A 17,907-nucleotide genomic window follows, 5' to 3' on the forward strand; every position below is an offset into this window, starting at 1 on the left:
GAATAACCTTATAGTTGGATTGCATAATGTGGGTTCACTGGGCACATTTCATGATGACTTTATTGCGATGGTTGTGCGATATAATTTTGATATTTTTGCCATCAATGAAACGTGGTTACGGGCAGAAGATGTCGGTCGCGCTCCGGTTGTTCCCGGATACCGACTACGGCATGTCCCGCGGCCCGCGACGGTGCGTTCGGGCCGTGGTGGGGGTGTAGGCTTCTATGTCAAGCGTGGCTTAAATGTTAGAGTGATACCAATTAATTCCACATGTGAATCTGTTGAACAAATGTGGTTGCGGTTAGTAGTAAATGGTAGGCATATTGCGGTCGGAACAGCCTATCGCCCTCCGTGGCTTAATTTGGACCTATTTCTGGACACAATGACTGATACTATAAGTAGCCTTGATAAATTTGATCACTGTCTATTACTGGGTGATTTCAATGTTAACATGATAGAATGCCACGAATCTAAAACTTTAAAAATAAACGAATTTCTTTCCTCTCTTAGCCTCACCCAGCTTGTTACTGTACCTACCCACTTTACCGACAATAGTCAGACATTAATCGATTTGGTTTGCACTGATTTACAGGCAAAGAGAGTTGCAGTCGAGCCATATAGATGTTCCCTTGGTCATTCCGTTATTGTGTGCGAATTCAACATAAAGCGTAATAAAATTAAACCATACGTCACTACATTCCGTCCTCTCAAAAATATATGTCGGGAAAGTTTGAACAGGGACCTGGGTAAAATAGATTGGAGTAGTTTCATGTCTCTAGATTCTGTCAATGCAATGGTCGAGTCGTTTTCAAAGTGCATGATTACATTGTTCGATTTACATGCGCCTACTAAGACAAGTATAATCAGAGAGCCCCCACATCCTTGGTTAACTGATACAATAAAAATCATCATGAAGTTACGTGATGATGCATTACTTAAGTATCGTAAAAATAGAACAGATTCTAAAAAAAAATATTACCATGAATTGAAATCTCTTGTTATGTCCTCCTTGCATAGTGAAAAAGTTGCCTTTTTTCGTCATAATATAAATAATAAAATAGATAAACCACAAATTCTTTGGAACAATATAAAATCTCATGTTTTGCCTAGGAAACAATTAAATGTACTTCCACCTCATTTGTCCTGTCCCAATAATATTAACCAACATTTTCTACAAGTCCCAGGTAGGGCTATTGTTAATTTGACGACCATAACATATTTCGAATCGCACCTACATGGCGAGGCGGTTTTCGAATTAGCAACGGTTTCTCAAGACATTGTATCTAGGTTCTTGCTTAAACTTAAATCGAACGCTGAGGGTCACGATAAAATTAATTTGAATATGTTGATACTAACACTCCCTTATACCTTGGAACCTATAACCCATATCATAAATAGTTCAATACAAAAGTCAATATTTCCTAGTTTATGGAAAATGGCATTAGTTCGACCATTACCTAAAACAAGTAGCCTAACTTCTTACAAGGACTTGAGGCCGATAAGTATTTTACCATGTATGTCTAAATTACTAGAAAGAGTTGTTTGTAGGCAACTCACAGACTTTATTGAGAAAAATGACTTGCTCCCCGTGTTTCAGTCAGGGTTCAGAAAGTGCCATAGCACTACAACAACTTTGTTGGACGTCACTGACAATATATTGGCCGCTCAGGACAAGGGCATGTGCACTCTCCTTGTATTGCTTGATTTTTCCCGAGCTTTCGACTGTATTAATATTCCCCTGCTTTTGTCGAAACTACATTATTATGGTTTTAGCCAGAGTACAGTGCTCTGGTTTCATAGTTATCTATCTAATCGACAACAGAGGGTTGAAATTCGGTCGGATGATGGCAGTATCCAATTGTCAAGTTTTAGCCTACTTGAAAGAGGTGTGCCCCAAGGCTCTATTTTGGGCCCTATTTTATTTATTCTTTACTCAGCTGATATAATAAATTCTATTAAAAATTGTAAGTTTCATATTTATGCCGATGACACTCAGGTATACATTTCATTCTTCCCCACTGATTTACACAATGCCGTTAAATACTTGAACGATGACCTCGCAAGTATTGCAGAATGGGCTGAGACCAATGCATTAGTGCTGAATCCTGACAAGACGAAGTATATGTTATTCGGTTCAAAAAAGCATATTAAATCTCTACCATCTTTTGACGTCAAGCTCATGGGTAAGGCAATCCAAAAAGTTGACGAGGCACGAAATCTGGGCTTGTATGTCGATAGCTCATTAAGGTACGAAAAGCACGTAACCGATGTGGTTCGTAATTGTTTTTTCCGGTTGAGAACCTTATATAGAGTGCGTCCATACTTGTCTGAGGATCTTCGAGTACGTCTGGTGGAGTCTCTAGTTCTTTCAAAACTTAATTACGCTGATACTGTTTATGGTCCACGTCTCCTGGCCAGAACAGATCGGCTGATACAAAGAGTACAGAATGCGTGTGCACGGTACTGCTACACTATACCACCACGTAGACATGTCACACCTTTCCTAAATAAGCAGGGTGTTCTTAAGCTTCAAGCAAGACGCCAACTACATCTGGCCTGTCTCATGTTCGGTATTGCCAAGACCCGTATGCCTATATATCTGTACGAAAAGCTCAGCTGGACAACGAGCAGTCGAGATGTTGCATGCAGAAGCTGTGCTCAGCCACTTATCATTCCTCAACATAGTACTTCCACTTTTAGAGGCAGCTTCCGCTATGCAGCATCGAAAATATGGAATGACTTGCCGCCACCGATTAGGTTATTGTTAAACATTAATACATTCAAAAAACATCTTAAGAACTACTTAATCGATGAACAGCGAAGGTTAGATTAATGTCCAATGCTTATTTTTTCGTTTTTGTTTTTTTTTATCTATTGGTATGGGTCAATCCTATCTTAAGTCTATTTATTTTATAGAACTTTTTATTTGGATATTTATGTGGGTACGTTTTTTCACGATATGATATATATGTATGTAATGTATATATATGTATGATGATATATATGTATGTATGTATATTTATCACATTATTTTTAATTAATTATTATTATTGCGTCGCTTCACATCCGTGAGTCGAAACTAGGTTCTAGTTGAAAACCAGCGCTAGGCTCATGCCTGGCACAAGCTGAACTAGGTCCTTTTTGGCGGTACTGCGGGCACAATTTGTTTTAGTATTTCTTATTTTTTTCGTGTTGAATTTTTTTTTTTGTGTTATTTGTATGTATTCTTTTCTTTATTGTCTACTTTTTGATGTGTCACGCTGTGTTGTCAAATAAATGTTTTTCTTTCTTTCTTTCTTTCAATTTTTAGATATTATTAACTTATATATAAAATTAAAACCGATACAAGTTTATATTATAGAAATAATATACTTACATAAATGTAAGCCACACACAGCCCAATAGTGCACGCCATCATGCCGCTAAAACCAACTAAAAGTAACGTCTTTCTGCCAGCCACCTCCACTAGTAGTAGACTTATTACAGTCATTACCACGTTCATTGCGCCCATACCTGTAAACATTATAAATAAATATAACTTGAGCGATGTCAAGGGACATCCGGATGGAACGAAGTGTTAAGTTAGAGAGAGACAGACAGAGAACCACGCGCACGCCGCACAACTCTAGCAAAAAGTGTCGTGACAACTTTTCGTAACAATTTTTTCCGTCTCGCCCCCTTTCACAACGCGCGATATGGAACTTCGTTACAATAAATATATCAGGACATTTTCCACACACGGCACGATCTGATCCCATACTAAACTTTCGCTTGTGAGGAAACCAGATGGCTGATATAGATAATTAACACCCAGACACAAAGCAAACATCTATGTTCATCACTCAAATATTTACCCCGGGTGGGAATCGAACCCACGAACTGACTTGGAAGGCTGGTCACTACCAAGTACCAACCAAGCCAACCGGTTAGTTATACAATTATATCTTCAAACCATGACTTATTAACTCAAGAGGGTTACAATACGTAAGTATTTTATTCAAAATCTAATAAAACTAGCGGTCCGCCCCGGTTTCGCCCGTCGTACATATTTCGCAATAAAAGGTAGCCTGTGTTCTTTCTCAGGGTCTAAAGATTCTCTGTGCCAAATTTCATCAAAATCGGTCCAGTAGTTTATGCGTGAAAACCATACATACATACATACATAACTACAAACATTTCCTCTTTATAATATGTAGTATCTAATAATACCTGCCTGCGGTTGCCTGGTAGAGATTGCTGCTTAGCAATAAGGCCGCCTCTTGTACAAACTATGCCTTCCATTTGTATTTTAATGTTATTTTTGTCCTTATTTTGTTTGTGCAATAAAGGGTTATAAATAAATAAATAAATTACTTACCCAGCGTAGCATACTGACTCTGTGCAGTATCCAAATTGGCGCCTTTAAAAATGTCAGTTGAGTAAAATATAACTGCATTTATTCCAGATAATTGTTGTGCAACCATGACCACCATTGCTATAAGCAGTGGTTGACGCAACTGACGATTGCCGAAAAGTTCCCGTAATGTGACCTTTTTGCTGATTTTATTTTTTTCTGCTTCCTGAAAAAAAAATAAGTCATCAAAATAGTCTTGTGAGCCGAGCCTACTGTGCAGGAAAACTAAATCTATTTTAAGTCGAATATTGCATTTTTAGACGACGCAATTTTACTAAGATCAAAGAAGGAAGGAAGAAAGGCCCAAAAGAAGCTTAGTTTGTGAAGTCACCATGCTCAATGCTCACCAAGTCATGCTAGCATGCAAGCTATGCTCTTTCTAATCTTAATCAAAATATATTATATAAATCACGCTTAAATCACGTGTCACAATGTTTGTCCTCAATGGACTCCTAAACCACTTAACCGATTATAATAAAATTCGCACACAATGTGCAGTTCGATCCAACTTGAGAGATAGGATAGTTTTTATGAAAAAAAAACGTAAACATGTAGGTACCACGGGCAGCACGGTAAGCCGGGGCGAACCGCTAGTAAAACATATGTTACTATATTATATCCTTAAATTATAGATATTATATTATATGTATTATCTTTTTTACACTATATCGTTCTATAACTTACCAAGTATCATCAAATGAAATAAGGATTTACCTGGTGCATTTCTTCCATCTCACCATGCACAGCTACATCACCTCGGAGCCAATTGAGAGCTGTAAAAATAATATTCAAAAATTGAAAGAGATAAATTACCATATTTATTGAATTTTAATGCAGTTTATTTTGGGGGACGAAGTCACATAAATTATTCTTATTTTTTATTTAATTATTTTACATACATTAGATCTTTAAAAATGTAAAAAACTAGTTTGTTTTCACGCAGACAATCCTCTCTATAACAGACTGTAATAATATTATACTATTTTTTTTTATTTAAGCAACTTAAATCTAATTTTAATCAACCTGTCAGTACACAGTAATTAGTACGTACGTAATTAGCTATTTCTATATTTTATACTTAACTAGCTTCCGCCCGCGTGGTGTTTTGATAAGAGAGCCTATGTTCTTGCTCAGGTTCTAAAGATTGTCTGTGCCAAATTTCATCAAAATCGGTTGAGAGGTTTAAGCGGGAAAGCGTAACAGACAGACAGAGTTACTTTCGCATTTATAATATTAAGTAGGGATAATTATAATATGATTTATAAGTTAATACAGTAAGTAATTAACATAATGTTTTAATACAAACATACCTCTTTGAGCTTTCAACTCAGCGCCTCTGTTCAGCAGCAAAAACTTAGGTGACTCCGGGCACAGCGGCAGTGTACAGCACTGAATGACAGCGGGGATCACAGTCACTGATAGCAGCCAGGGCCAGCCGGTTGGAGTTCCCAGTACTGACTCGAGACCCAGTATTTGTGAGAGGAGGATAGTTATTGTAATCACTAGCTGGTATACTGTACCGATCTGTGGAATTATGCATAAATTATGTGTGGAACATTGTATAAACTAGCTTTGGAACATTGCATAAGCGTGGTCTGTGGAACATTCCATAAAGAATGATTTGTTGAATATGGCACCCACTTAGATATTATATGTTCAATTGCGGACAGATCTAAATTGTATATTATAATCTGATTATTGTAAAATTTAAATGTATATGATATGATGTGATTTAAATACAACCTATTGTATTGCAATACCTGCATAAGGTTGCTAATATTATGTACTAGCTTCCGCCCGCGACACCGTCCGCGCGGAAAAATTAAGATTTATTTTTTTCTACGTATTTTTCCGGGATAAAAAGTATTCTATTTTATGCCCTGGATAATACCTAAGGTATAATTATACCAAGTTTCATCGAAATCGAACCGTTAGTTTTCACGTGATGCCTTCACATACAGACAGACAGACAGACAGACAAAAAATTTTTTTATCACATAGTTATTTGGGTTTGGTATCGATACAGTAACACCCCCTGCTATTTATTTTTTCAATATTTTCAATGTACAGAATTGACCCTTCTACAGATTTATTATATGTAATATAGATGTTAAATGTATTGGTATGCTCAATGATTTGAATTTGAAACAGAACCTACGGACTTAAATATGAAAAAAACTCTAGTTATCAAAATATAATATATACTTACCGAGCCTCTAAGAGATACAGGTGATATTTCAGCCAAATACATAGGTGTTAGACCGGCGTTCAATCCGTTGTTTATTCCAATTACCAATCTGGAAAAAAAGTAATTAAGTATTGAAACTAAATAAAATGCCAATTATTAATCAACAATACTATAAAAATTTAAAGAAAGAAAACATTGAATCCACTAGGTACTTGATTACCACCCGCGACTTCGCCCGCGTTTTCAAAGAAAAACCCGTATAGTTCATAGTTCCCGTTTTTGTGGGAATTCCGGGATAAAATCTAGGTTAAATATTTGATTCGATGTCCCCGAATTTCATTATTTTGTGCTGTTTAATCGATAGCTGGTAGTGCATTTTCTTAACAAACTGCTTTTCTTTTCCAACAAAAATGCGTAGTTTTTGTGAAAATCGAAAATGAAAATTATTTTTTTTAAGGTTATTTTTGTACTAAAAACGACACTTTTATACCATTGTCGTATTAAAACTTCTAGTAATCTCGCACACAGGCAATATTTTTAAATATATTGCCGTATTATTAATTTATTTATAACAATTTCTTAAATTATATTACCTGAAAAATGTAAGTTTGTATTTACCACGTATTTACGACATGCCATTATAGATAATAAATGTTATATGACGCGTTCACAATTGTAGATAATAAATATAATTCGAAAGTGATTTTTAAAATGAATTTGTCAAAAATAATTTTAAGGACAGCGCTAGTCGTCCGCTAAACGGATGAATAAAATAAATTAGTTGTCCGATTACCGGATGAATAAAATAATTTAATCGTCCGATAATTCTTTAGAGAACTGCCGCACGTATTATAGGTTTTTTTAAGGGGAAGAGAGGGGGGAGGAGGGCACACGTAGGTATTTGATTTTTTTTGCGCGTCGACGGAGCCCCGCTTCGCGGGGCTCCTATTTCTGTGTATTTTTTTTTTAAGAAACCTAACCTAACCTAACCTAACGGCTAACATAACCTAAACTTGATTTTTTTGCGCGTCGACGGAGCCCCGCTTCGCGGGGCTCCTATTTCTGTGTAGTTTTTTTTTTTAACCCCTTATTGCATGAATTATTAAGGAGATGAAATAAAAATTATTTTTTTGCAAAAAAGTGTTTATTAGACCTTACATTATGAGATCAAATTGAGAAAAAAAATTATTTACTTATATTATAGAAAATATGAAACGGCGCCATATATGGACTCGTATGCAGTGTTTGTTGTATTTTTTCTGTCATATATGGCTTCGTATGCAATTAGAAAAAAGTAACTAATTAATAAAATAAAAATATAATCCGGACTAATTTCACACACATGGTTGCTAAGCCCCAAACTAAACTTAGGCTTGTATCCTGAATGCTAAGTCAACTGATATACTACATATATTTAACATAAATCCTATCTACTAATATTATAAATGCGAAAGTTTGTGAGGGTGGATGTATGTGTATGTTTTTGTTTGTAACTCTTTCACGCAAATACTACTGAACCGACTTCAATGAAATTTAGCACACATAATATAGAGGGTAACTTGGACTAACACATAGGATAGGTTTTATCCCGGAAATCCCACGGGAACGGGAACTATGCGGGGTTTTCTTTGAAAAAGCGGGCGAGGCCGCGGGCGAAATGTTAGTACTTTATATGGATACCTAAATAACACCCAGAATCACAGCCAACTTATACTTCGTGAAATTGCTTAAAACAATTACCTACGTTTGTCATTATAACATAAAAACACGTTATATTTTTCACATAACGTGAAGGAACGAAATTGGAACAATATAGGCATAGCTGACGGGCGTTCTTCTTCCAAACTGGGTAATGACTAATCCCATCAGATCGCACAGAATCAAAGTGAAAATCTAGATGTCTTGCAGGAGTTTTTCGTAGCTTTTTTGCGGCAATTGACGAGTCAGGAATACTGAGAAGACTCCAGAGATGCCGATGTTCCTAAGTTTTTGAGAGACGACCACGTCTTTTGGTAATAAGAGCTTTCCCTGACTTTCGCATTTGCTCTGAAACGGCTAATTAAAAATCATACAGTGGCATATAGTATGAGTCTGTATTTATTGATGATGATATGATATTTACATGCTTAGCAGTGAGATAAAAGTGTCCAGGATCGATACTGGAACAATCAGTGAAAGTATCCTTAAATGCATACCAAGCCACATATGACATAATATATTTTGGACGGAATGCATACGAAGCCAAATATGACAGATTTGGAAAAGTACAAAAAAAACATGATTAAAGCAAAAAAACAACCAAACTAAATGTTTTACCTTATTTTAGAAAGACTAAAGAATGAAGTAATATTTTTTTTCATGGCTTTACTCACCTTTTTGATATTGAAATCTTAATTTGAAAATCACGGTTTTTTCTGCGCACCCAAACCGTCGCACGCGCTAGACTAAATCTATATAATATATCTGATGGATAATATTTACACTGTATAAATTAATTACATTCCAATTCTCGATGAAATGCTGTTTAAGATGTAAGGTAGTTTTTTTAGATATTGTTTATAGTTAGCCTATAAAAAATTCATGAACTTCGTCGTCCATAAATGGCTTTGTATGCGGTAAGGGGTTAAGAAACCTAACCTAACCTAACCTAAAGGCTAACCTAACCTAAACCTAACCTAACGAATTGAGGGCGAATATCTCGGCCATTTTTTATTTTAGAGAAAAGTTGTTCCTATAAAACATGCTTATATTAGCGTAATCTTTACGATAAAACAATATCTTTACGATAAATAGGTGTTATAATGACACCAACTCCATCAAAAATTTTCTAAGTCTTGAGCCCCCTTTGCTTTAGTCCAACCCAACTAGCTTTAGTGTTAAAAGGTTATCTAGTAATCCGAATAATCGGACGATTAAATTATTTTATTCATCCGGTAATCGGACGATTAAATTATTTTATTCATCCGGTAATCGGACGACTAATTTATTTTATTCATACGTTTAGCGGACGACTAGACACTTCGTAATTTTAATTTAGATAGCATTTGATAATAACAAAAATTTTACGATACATAAATAAAATACAAACAGGTTGTTTAAACCTACGTAGTTTTTTTTTGTTTGAGTGGGAATCGCCCTAAAGTCGCTTCTGGCACTCGCCGGCCGCTGCCGCGGCACGCTCGCTTCGCTCGCTCGGCTCGTGCGGCAGTTCAACAGTTAACCTAACACGCTCGTCGCTTCGCTCCTCGCTACCTATTTGAATACTAAAAGTAAAAGTTAATCGATTTTAAAAACTGAAGCAAGTGAGCTATAAAAAAAACATTAAAAATTAAAATGTATCATTTATACTCTATGATAAGCTAGTATATTTGTATTGCTAATCTGTGATCTGCGTCATATTAACTAATCTGTGTTATCTGTGGCTTGTTGTGAATACAAAATATGGAACGATTTTTGGCTATACTAAATTGTTAAAATACTATTTTAACAAAATAAATTGTAATATGTAAATAAAGTAATAGGTACGTAAATATATTTAAAAATAATGCGTGTGAGTGTGATAATTAGACATTTTGATACTATAATGGCTTAAGATTTTAGTTTAAGTTGCGTTTTTAGTACAAAAATAACCTTAAAAAATATCATTTTCAATTTCGATTTTCACAAAAACTACGCATTTTTGTTGGAAAAGAAAAGCAGTTTGTTAAGAAAATCCACTACCAGCTATCGATTAAACAGCACAAAATAATGAAATTCGGGGACATCGAATCAAAGGTAAAACTGTACATTATAGGGCGTGGAATTTGGGGGTAGTGGGGGGTGGAGAGAGGGGGGGTGGGTACTAGGAACTTCCCCTGTAAAGGGGGGGGCGCGAAAATTAATAGTATTCGAGATATTTACAAATTAAGTTTTGGTCCGCCTAAAGCAAAGGGGGCGCAAAGTAAGGACTTAGAAAATTTTTGATCTAAAGTGAAAATTGTATAGGAATCATAAAATACATAATTTTTATTCAAAACGCTAAAATAAGCATGTTTTATAAAAAAAACTTTTTCTCTAAAATATAAAATGGCCGAGATATTCGCCCTCAAAGATTGATGATAAAACCTAACCTAACCCTTTCCCTATCTCCTCATGTCTTTTTTATATTGTCTCAGACACTGCCTTAGCTCCGGCGCTACGGGAAGTGCAGCCCTTCCGCCCTTGCGTGACAAAGCACGGTCGCCCGTACTCCACTTCGCAGCTTCAGCTTATTGGTCGCCTTCGGCGACCAGCCTCAGCCGCTCCGCTCCGCACGGCTCCCGAGCTTTGTCACGGCGGGCGAGGGCTGCTCTCCCTCCGCGCCTCCGGCTTTTTACATACACTCTAGGGGTAGGGCAGACCACGTGGAATTCGGGGTTGACAGCTTCGGTTCTGTGGCAAGTCTTATGATAATGCAATGCTTATTTTAGCGTAACGTTTTTTAGCTAGATTCGGACTTTCGCAGCTTAAGGTGATTCCTACGATCTGTTCCCAGCCAATGTCCCGCTAGATGGCGCTGAATTCTACATTTCTAGTTTATTTGAGTTTTTGCGTAATTGGAAAAGATTAAGGTCGTAGGAATAGTCATGGCGGTTACTGAATATTATATTTTATTGAAATATGTCATATCATTGCCTTAAAGTCCACCCAATTCGGTAAAAAAATGCATTATAACATCTGTCATTGCATACAGGGTCGTTTACACACACAGACGTATACAAAAATGATAAAGATTTAAGTCTAGATGGCGTGAATGTAAAACAAGTAGGATTGTTATAAAAATAAAAGTTATATTTGTTGGCGTAAACTATTTTGTTGTAATTTTGGGAAATAAATAATGTCAAAATTGATTACAATAAAACGCAGTTTTATTTTATTACATTACACTATTGTTTTTTTTTATCAAAACATGTATTTGAAGTAGCATATACCTATGATATAATATTATGCTAAGAATAATTATTCATACAACAACAAATCTAAAACACTATTTACTATGGAAAAAAACCAGGAAGGTGAAAAAGATATTTACGATTTCGACGCACTCGACTTTTAGTAAAATATAGTAGGTAAAAATTAAACAATGGTAATGTAAATTCTAAACAAACTACTACCAAAATACAATTAGAACAAAAATCATTTGACTTGTTTATTTCACCCAGAGGCCAGAGGCGGCTCGTGACAAAATTGTATAGGTGTTCACTTGAAATAAAACAACGAAAATACAATAGCGTTCGGGATGATTTATTACAAAAAAATGAGCACCACATTTTATAAATGTCTATAACACTAAAAATTACAAAGTACAGGCTATTTCAAAACGAATTCAATGACTAGGTATCAATAATTAGTAAATCACCGAATTTGCATTCGCGAGCGTAGGTATCCATAGTGTTTGTCACTGACGGTCACTGACCTCTATAACTTATAGTTATAGAGGTCAGTGGTGTTTGTTTGTATTTGAGTAGTTAGTAGCATATTATATTCTGAATTTCTGATCCATGCCTATTCACTCAAAACTAATAACACTAATGATTTGTAACAGTAAATTATTTCAATAGGTAGGTATTTGAACATTTCCCAACAAGACGTAAGAATAATTATTCGTAGGTATACAAGATACAATAACAAATCTAATACACTATTTATTATTTTATTATTTACTAGCGGTCCGCCCCGGCTTCGCCCGTGGTACATGTTTACGTTTTCTCTCCATAAGAAGTAATAGCTAGAGAGCTAGCGCAAAGCTACCTGTATGTATTTGACCAGACCTGGATTTTTGTGTGTTGATTCCCCTATACCTACTATTCATGAGATGAGGAGTCACTAAGCCCAGAGTGGTGGACGGGGCGCGCGCTTAGGTAAGACAGGTGGAAATTTTTGGCGAACTTTGAAACCATTTGACCACGTCTGCCATTTTGATATTTGAAAATAGATTATTATTACTATCGGAAAATAACAATGGCAGACCATTATCACGCGGATAACATTCTGGCAGACACTTATGAAAGTGCTGAAAAAAATACAATTTTGAAAGTATTTGACCAGATCTGCCATTCATATATTTTATTTATTAGGGTCTTAAAAACTTATTTTCGAAACGGCAGACATTTTCATTGCGTACAGACTTCAGCAGACAACAAAACTTTACAGACTTCAGCAGTCAACAAGACTTAGCTTCTACATGGTCAGATGTTATATGTATTACGTTCCCTGACCTTACATCAATGATTTACTTTATTAATGTTTTTATGGTCATTTACATTTAATTTTGAAAACTATGGAATAAAATTTATAAATTTGATGATACAAAACTAAATATACATTTGTAAAGAATCTCAAATATAAAGTTGTGTTGCAAATAACAAATCATCATTTAAATATTTAGTTTATTTCTTTATTTAAGAAACAATTAACAATTACAAAACAACATAAAAAAACACGCATGCATTTATTGAAATGTTCATTCATCATCACTATCGTATGGCGTTGTGTGACTCGTCTTCATAATCCATTGAATCGGATTCTGTAAAAGTAAAACGTAAATTATATAATAAAAGAAATGAGTCATTATAAACTTACCTAGTAAGGCAATGCCTTTGATGTCGCACGATGCCGCCGCGCCGCCAGTGTAGGTACTTCTGCTGCTACATGAAAATATGCTAGGGTTGCAACAAATGGGAAATAAAACAATTGTGATTATTACTATTATGATGTAATCATTTATTCATATTATGTACATTCAAAACAATTGCTATTATTAAATCTGATGTAATTATTTTTTCATAAATATATAATTATTATTAATTACATAATATATTGCACTGTGAAATATTTACGTATCACTTTATTTTTGATGTTCTTAATTGTCTTTTATAAAATTTAAGTGACGCATTCGCATTGGGATCAACAATCCGATAAGAAAAGAATGGAGACAACATATACATAGCTTTGATTTCAATTCTACAGATACAAAATATACAATCTATCTAAAATGATACAACGGATGTTTCCTGCGTTTTCTCGTCAAAATACCGAAACAACGTAATTATTGTATAGTAGTTGGGCGTGAAAGTAAAAAAACAAATGAAAAGTGTTTTCCATATGATTATTTATTAAATTTACGCGATTAAGAATAATTTCAACGATACAATTTAGTAACCGAGAATTCAGAGGATTAAAGAAAATACCTGCCTGATCATTTTATCAAACTCTAAAAGAATTATGGTTATTTCGCATCACTCGGTTTATTAGTTTGGTAATAATTATTAAAGGTAGTTACAACCCTAGCCATTGAGTCGAACGGTAGGCAACACAATATCGACTTTGTGCGGGTACATATGGTACATTTCTTCTTGCTGTGAAGCGTAACACATTTTGCGATTCATTTATATATATATACTAGCGGTCCGCCCCGGCTTCGCCCGTGGTACATAATATTTACGTTTTCTCTACATAAAAACCATCCTCGTACTTCAAGGAATATAATAAAAAAAGAATGATCGAAATCGGTTCAGCCGTTCTCGAGTTATGCGCTTACCAACACATTTTGCGATTCATTTTTATATATAAGAAGATAAGATTATGTGAAAATAACCAGGAAGGTGAAAAACATATTTACGAAAACATAGTAACATAATATGGCTGTCGCTACAATAATTATATTTCAATTTTATCTTTTTATACCTAGTAGAACTGGCCGACGAATAAAAAAAATCGTATTAGAATAAATACAATAAATTACGGAACAAAAAAAGGATTGTAACTGAATTAGGTATGTTTGTTTCTGGGCGCACCGTTTTCGACGACGCGACGCGCGACGTAAGCGTATAGGTATAGGTACCTACTTTGCTAAAACAAACTAATAAAATTGTGTGTCTGTCTGAAAATTCGGAAAAGCATATTTTGCAAGTTTGTAATTACTTTGATAGTTTACCGATTTATAATATGTAATTGTAAAATTTGTAATTGTATAATATATAATTTGCAATGTGGTGAAATTTCATAAAAATCACGGGCCAATTTTTTGTTTTGAATCCCACCGAAAATATAATTGCGTTATTAGAATAATTAATTACTATACCTACCCACGATCAATTATTACAATATAGTCTCAAATGCATACTAGAGAAATATTGCAATTTGATTCAATTAAAATGCATAGCATACAAAAATAAATTCACAACACAAGAAATTCCGCGCGCAAATCATAGCGCGTGTCAATGAAATCAAGAATGTTTTATATCAAGCCGACGCGGACGACGACGCGACGCCGAACAAAAGTACCTACGACGGACGACCACGCTTCGAATTGCCAAACAACATGAGTAATAAATTGTTTACAAAAAAAACAAGTTTTCTATTTTTCTGTATGAGTAGACAGAACTTCAAAACGCCACCTGCTACGGTTTATATTATGAACGATTGTTATAAAAATACAAGTTATATTTGTTGGTGTAAACTATTTTATTGATCAATAATTTTGGAATTTAAAATTGTCAACATTGATTACAATAAAACGCAGTTTTATTTTATTACACTATTGTTTTTTTTATCAAAACATGTATTTGAAGTACCATATAATATTATGCTGATCCAAGCATTTTCACTCAAAACTTATATCACTAATGATTTGTAAAAGTAAATTATTTCAATATACATTTCATAACCAACATGTAAGAATAATTATTATTATTCCTACCTACAACAACAAACCTAAAACACTATTTACTATGGGAAAATAACCAGGAAGGTGAAAAACATATTATTATTTACGATTTCGACGCACTCGACTTTTAGTAAAATATAGTAGGTAAACATAATATTATGGTTTTGATTTTTGCTACTAGTATAAGAAAACTGCGTGTTCAAACTACTTGTTTGTCTGTCTGAAAATTCGGAAGTACTTTGGTAGTTTACCGATTTATAATAATATTGTATATATCGTTGTTTAAAAAATATTCAAACACAATAAAATATGATATACTGATTTATCACTGGTTTCAGTGATGAACTGATGAGTCAATTATAGCCACTATACTTTCGTCATACGTGTGTATGATTGATGTGATTTGCAACGTGGTGATATTTCAGAAAAATCACGGGTCAAATTGTCCCACCGAAAATATAACTGCGTTATAAGAATAACTATACCTACGATAAATTATACATAATACAATATAGTCTCAAATGCATACTAGTGAAATATTTTATTTGAATCAATAAAATAAAAAAAAAAATAAAAAATAATAATAATACAAAAATAAATTCACAACACAAGAAAATCCGCGCGCAAATCATAGCGCGTGACAATGAAATCAAGAACTTTCGAGCCGACGCGGACGACGAAGGAGCCTAACAAAAGTACCTACAATCATAGGCGGCTCGTGACAAAATTGTATGGCCGTGTTCACTTGAAATAAAACAACGAAAATAGGTACCTACAATAGCGTTAGCAGTACAAAAAAAATGAGCACCACATTATAAATGTCTATTTATACACTAAAAATTATAGAGTATTTCAAAACGAATTCAATTATTATTTAGCAATAATTAGAAAATCCCCGAATTTGCATTCGTGATCGTATTCATAGTGTTTGTCTACACTAATATTATAAAGAGGAAAACTTTGTTTGTTTGTTTGATTGTAATGAATAGGCTCATAAACTACTGGACATTTTACCAATGTTTGCAAGTTTGTGATTACTTTGATAGTTTACCGATTTATAATAATTGTATACTTATATCATTGTTTAAAAATATTCAAACACAATATGATATAGGTACTGATTTATCACTGGTTTCAGTGATGAACTGATGAGTCAATGTTAGCCACAATACTAATCACTTTCGTCATACATGTGTATGAACTATGATTGATGTGATTTGCAATGTTGTGAAATTTCATAAAAATCACGGGCCAATTTTTTGTTTTGAATCCCACCGAAAATACATATATTACTAATTGCGTTATTAGAATAATTAATTACTATACCCACGATCAATTATTACAATTTACAATATAGTCTCAAATGCATACTAGAGAAACATTGCAATTTGAATCAATTAAAATGCATAGCATACAAAAATAAATTCACAACACAAGAAATTCCGCGCGCAAATCATAGCGCGTGTCAATGAAATCAAGAATGTAATTTTATATCAAGCCGACGAGCGACGACGCCGAACTAAAGTACCTACAGTACCATTTACCTTCAGTGTACAATACAGTTTACAGACCTACGACGGACGAACAATAATGAGTAATAAATAAAAAAAAACATAGTTTCTAAGGTCATTAGTTTTATTTTATTTTATTGTTATTTTCTTTGAACGATTGGAAATGAAATTACTCAATTTTTACACAGAACTTTGATTTATTAGAATTATGCTCATTATGCATAAGATAACGAACGCGAATGCACGACATCTAGCGCGTCAATGTCTAAACATCGCCTTTCGTTTAGACATTGACGCGCTAGATCTGTAATAAGTATATAGTCTATGCGCTAGATGTCGTGCTTTATGTCGTGTTTCGCTTGGCAAAAGTCACGCACACTACTGTAGAAGTGTCAAATTTTTCCGGTATTTTACTGTTGTTTTTCTAAGTAAATATTGTAAATTATTGATTAAAAAGGTCGAACGCGCACACATTTCATTATAGAGAAGTGATAAAATGATTAGTTTTAAAGAAATAGTGTCTGTGTTAAGTGTTTAGAGGTAATCAAAAATGTATGGAGGGACGGTCGGAACATCAACCTTAATATTGAATACATAATATTCCATCATTGAAAAAATTTACATTTTACAATCCGTCATGTATCTTGGTAATTATCAAGTTTAGAGAAAAGTTGCCCCAACAAAACATGCTTTTATTAGCGTAATCTTTACGATAAAACAATAATAAATAGGTGTTATAATGATACCAACTCCATCAAAATTTTTTTAAGTCCTGCGCCCCCTTTGCTTTAGGTATTTTTTTCCAGTTCCACATTGATCTGAAGCAATTAATATTAATTATTACTTTACAATAATAGTTTTCAATACTAGTAATATTGCATTAGCTCTTTGATTTGAAATATGACAGATTTAATGTAATAGACATTAGTATGACCTGTAGTTTTTTTTTTTGTTTGAGTGGGAATCGCCCTAAAGTCGCTTCTGGCACTCACCGGCCGCTGCCGCGGCACTGAACTGCCGCACGTATTATAGGTTTTTTGTGGGGGGAGGAGGGCACACGTAGGTATTTGATTTTTTTTGCGCGTCGACGGAGCCCCGCTTCGCGGGGCTCCTATTTCTGTGTAGTTTT

The 17,907-nt window shown here is 34.4% G+C and overlaps 1 protein-coding gene across 1 annotated transcript in view; it reads right to left on the reverse strand.

Annotated features, from left to right (window-relative positions):
- LOC149895578 (solute carrier family 2, facilitated glucose transporter member 1-like) overlaps positions 1-17,907 on the reverse strand; it is a 37,201-nt gene that overhangs the window by 7,234 nt on the left and 12,060 nt on the right. The window contains exons 5-9 of the mRNA XM_090118706.1: positions 6,603-6,690; positions 5,704-5,917; positions 5,108-5,166; positions 4,358-4,559; positions 3,377-3,513 (exon numbers count right to left, since the gene is read on the reverse strand). Coding sequence (XP_089974832.1) covers positions 3,377-3,513; positions 4,358-4,559; positions 5,108-5,166; positions 5,704-5,917; positions 6,603-6,690 — 700 coding nt within the window. The remainder of the gene's footprint in view (positions 1-3,376; positions 3,514-4,357; positions 4,560-5,107; positions 5,167-5,703; positions 5,918-6,602; positions 6,691-17,907) is intronic.

The sequence above is a fragment of the Colias eurytheme genome, chromosome 31 (assembly GCF_061535395.1).
Source record: "Colias eurytheme isolate Ceu_HAF_F1 chromosome 31, ilColEury1 Martin Lab GWU primary, whole genome shotgun sequence".
Taxonomy (NCBI): Eukaryota; Metazoa; Arthropoda; class Insecta; order Lepidoptera; family Pieridae; genus Colias; species Colias eurytheme.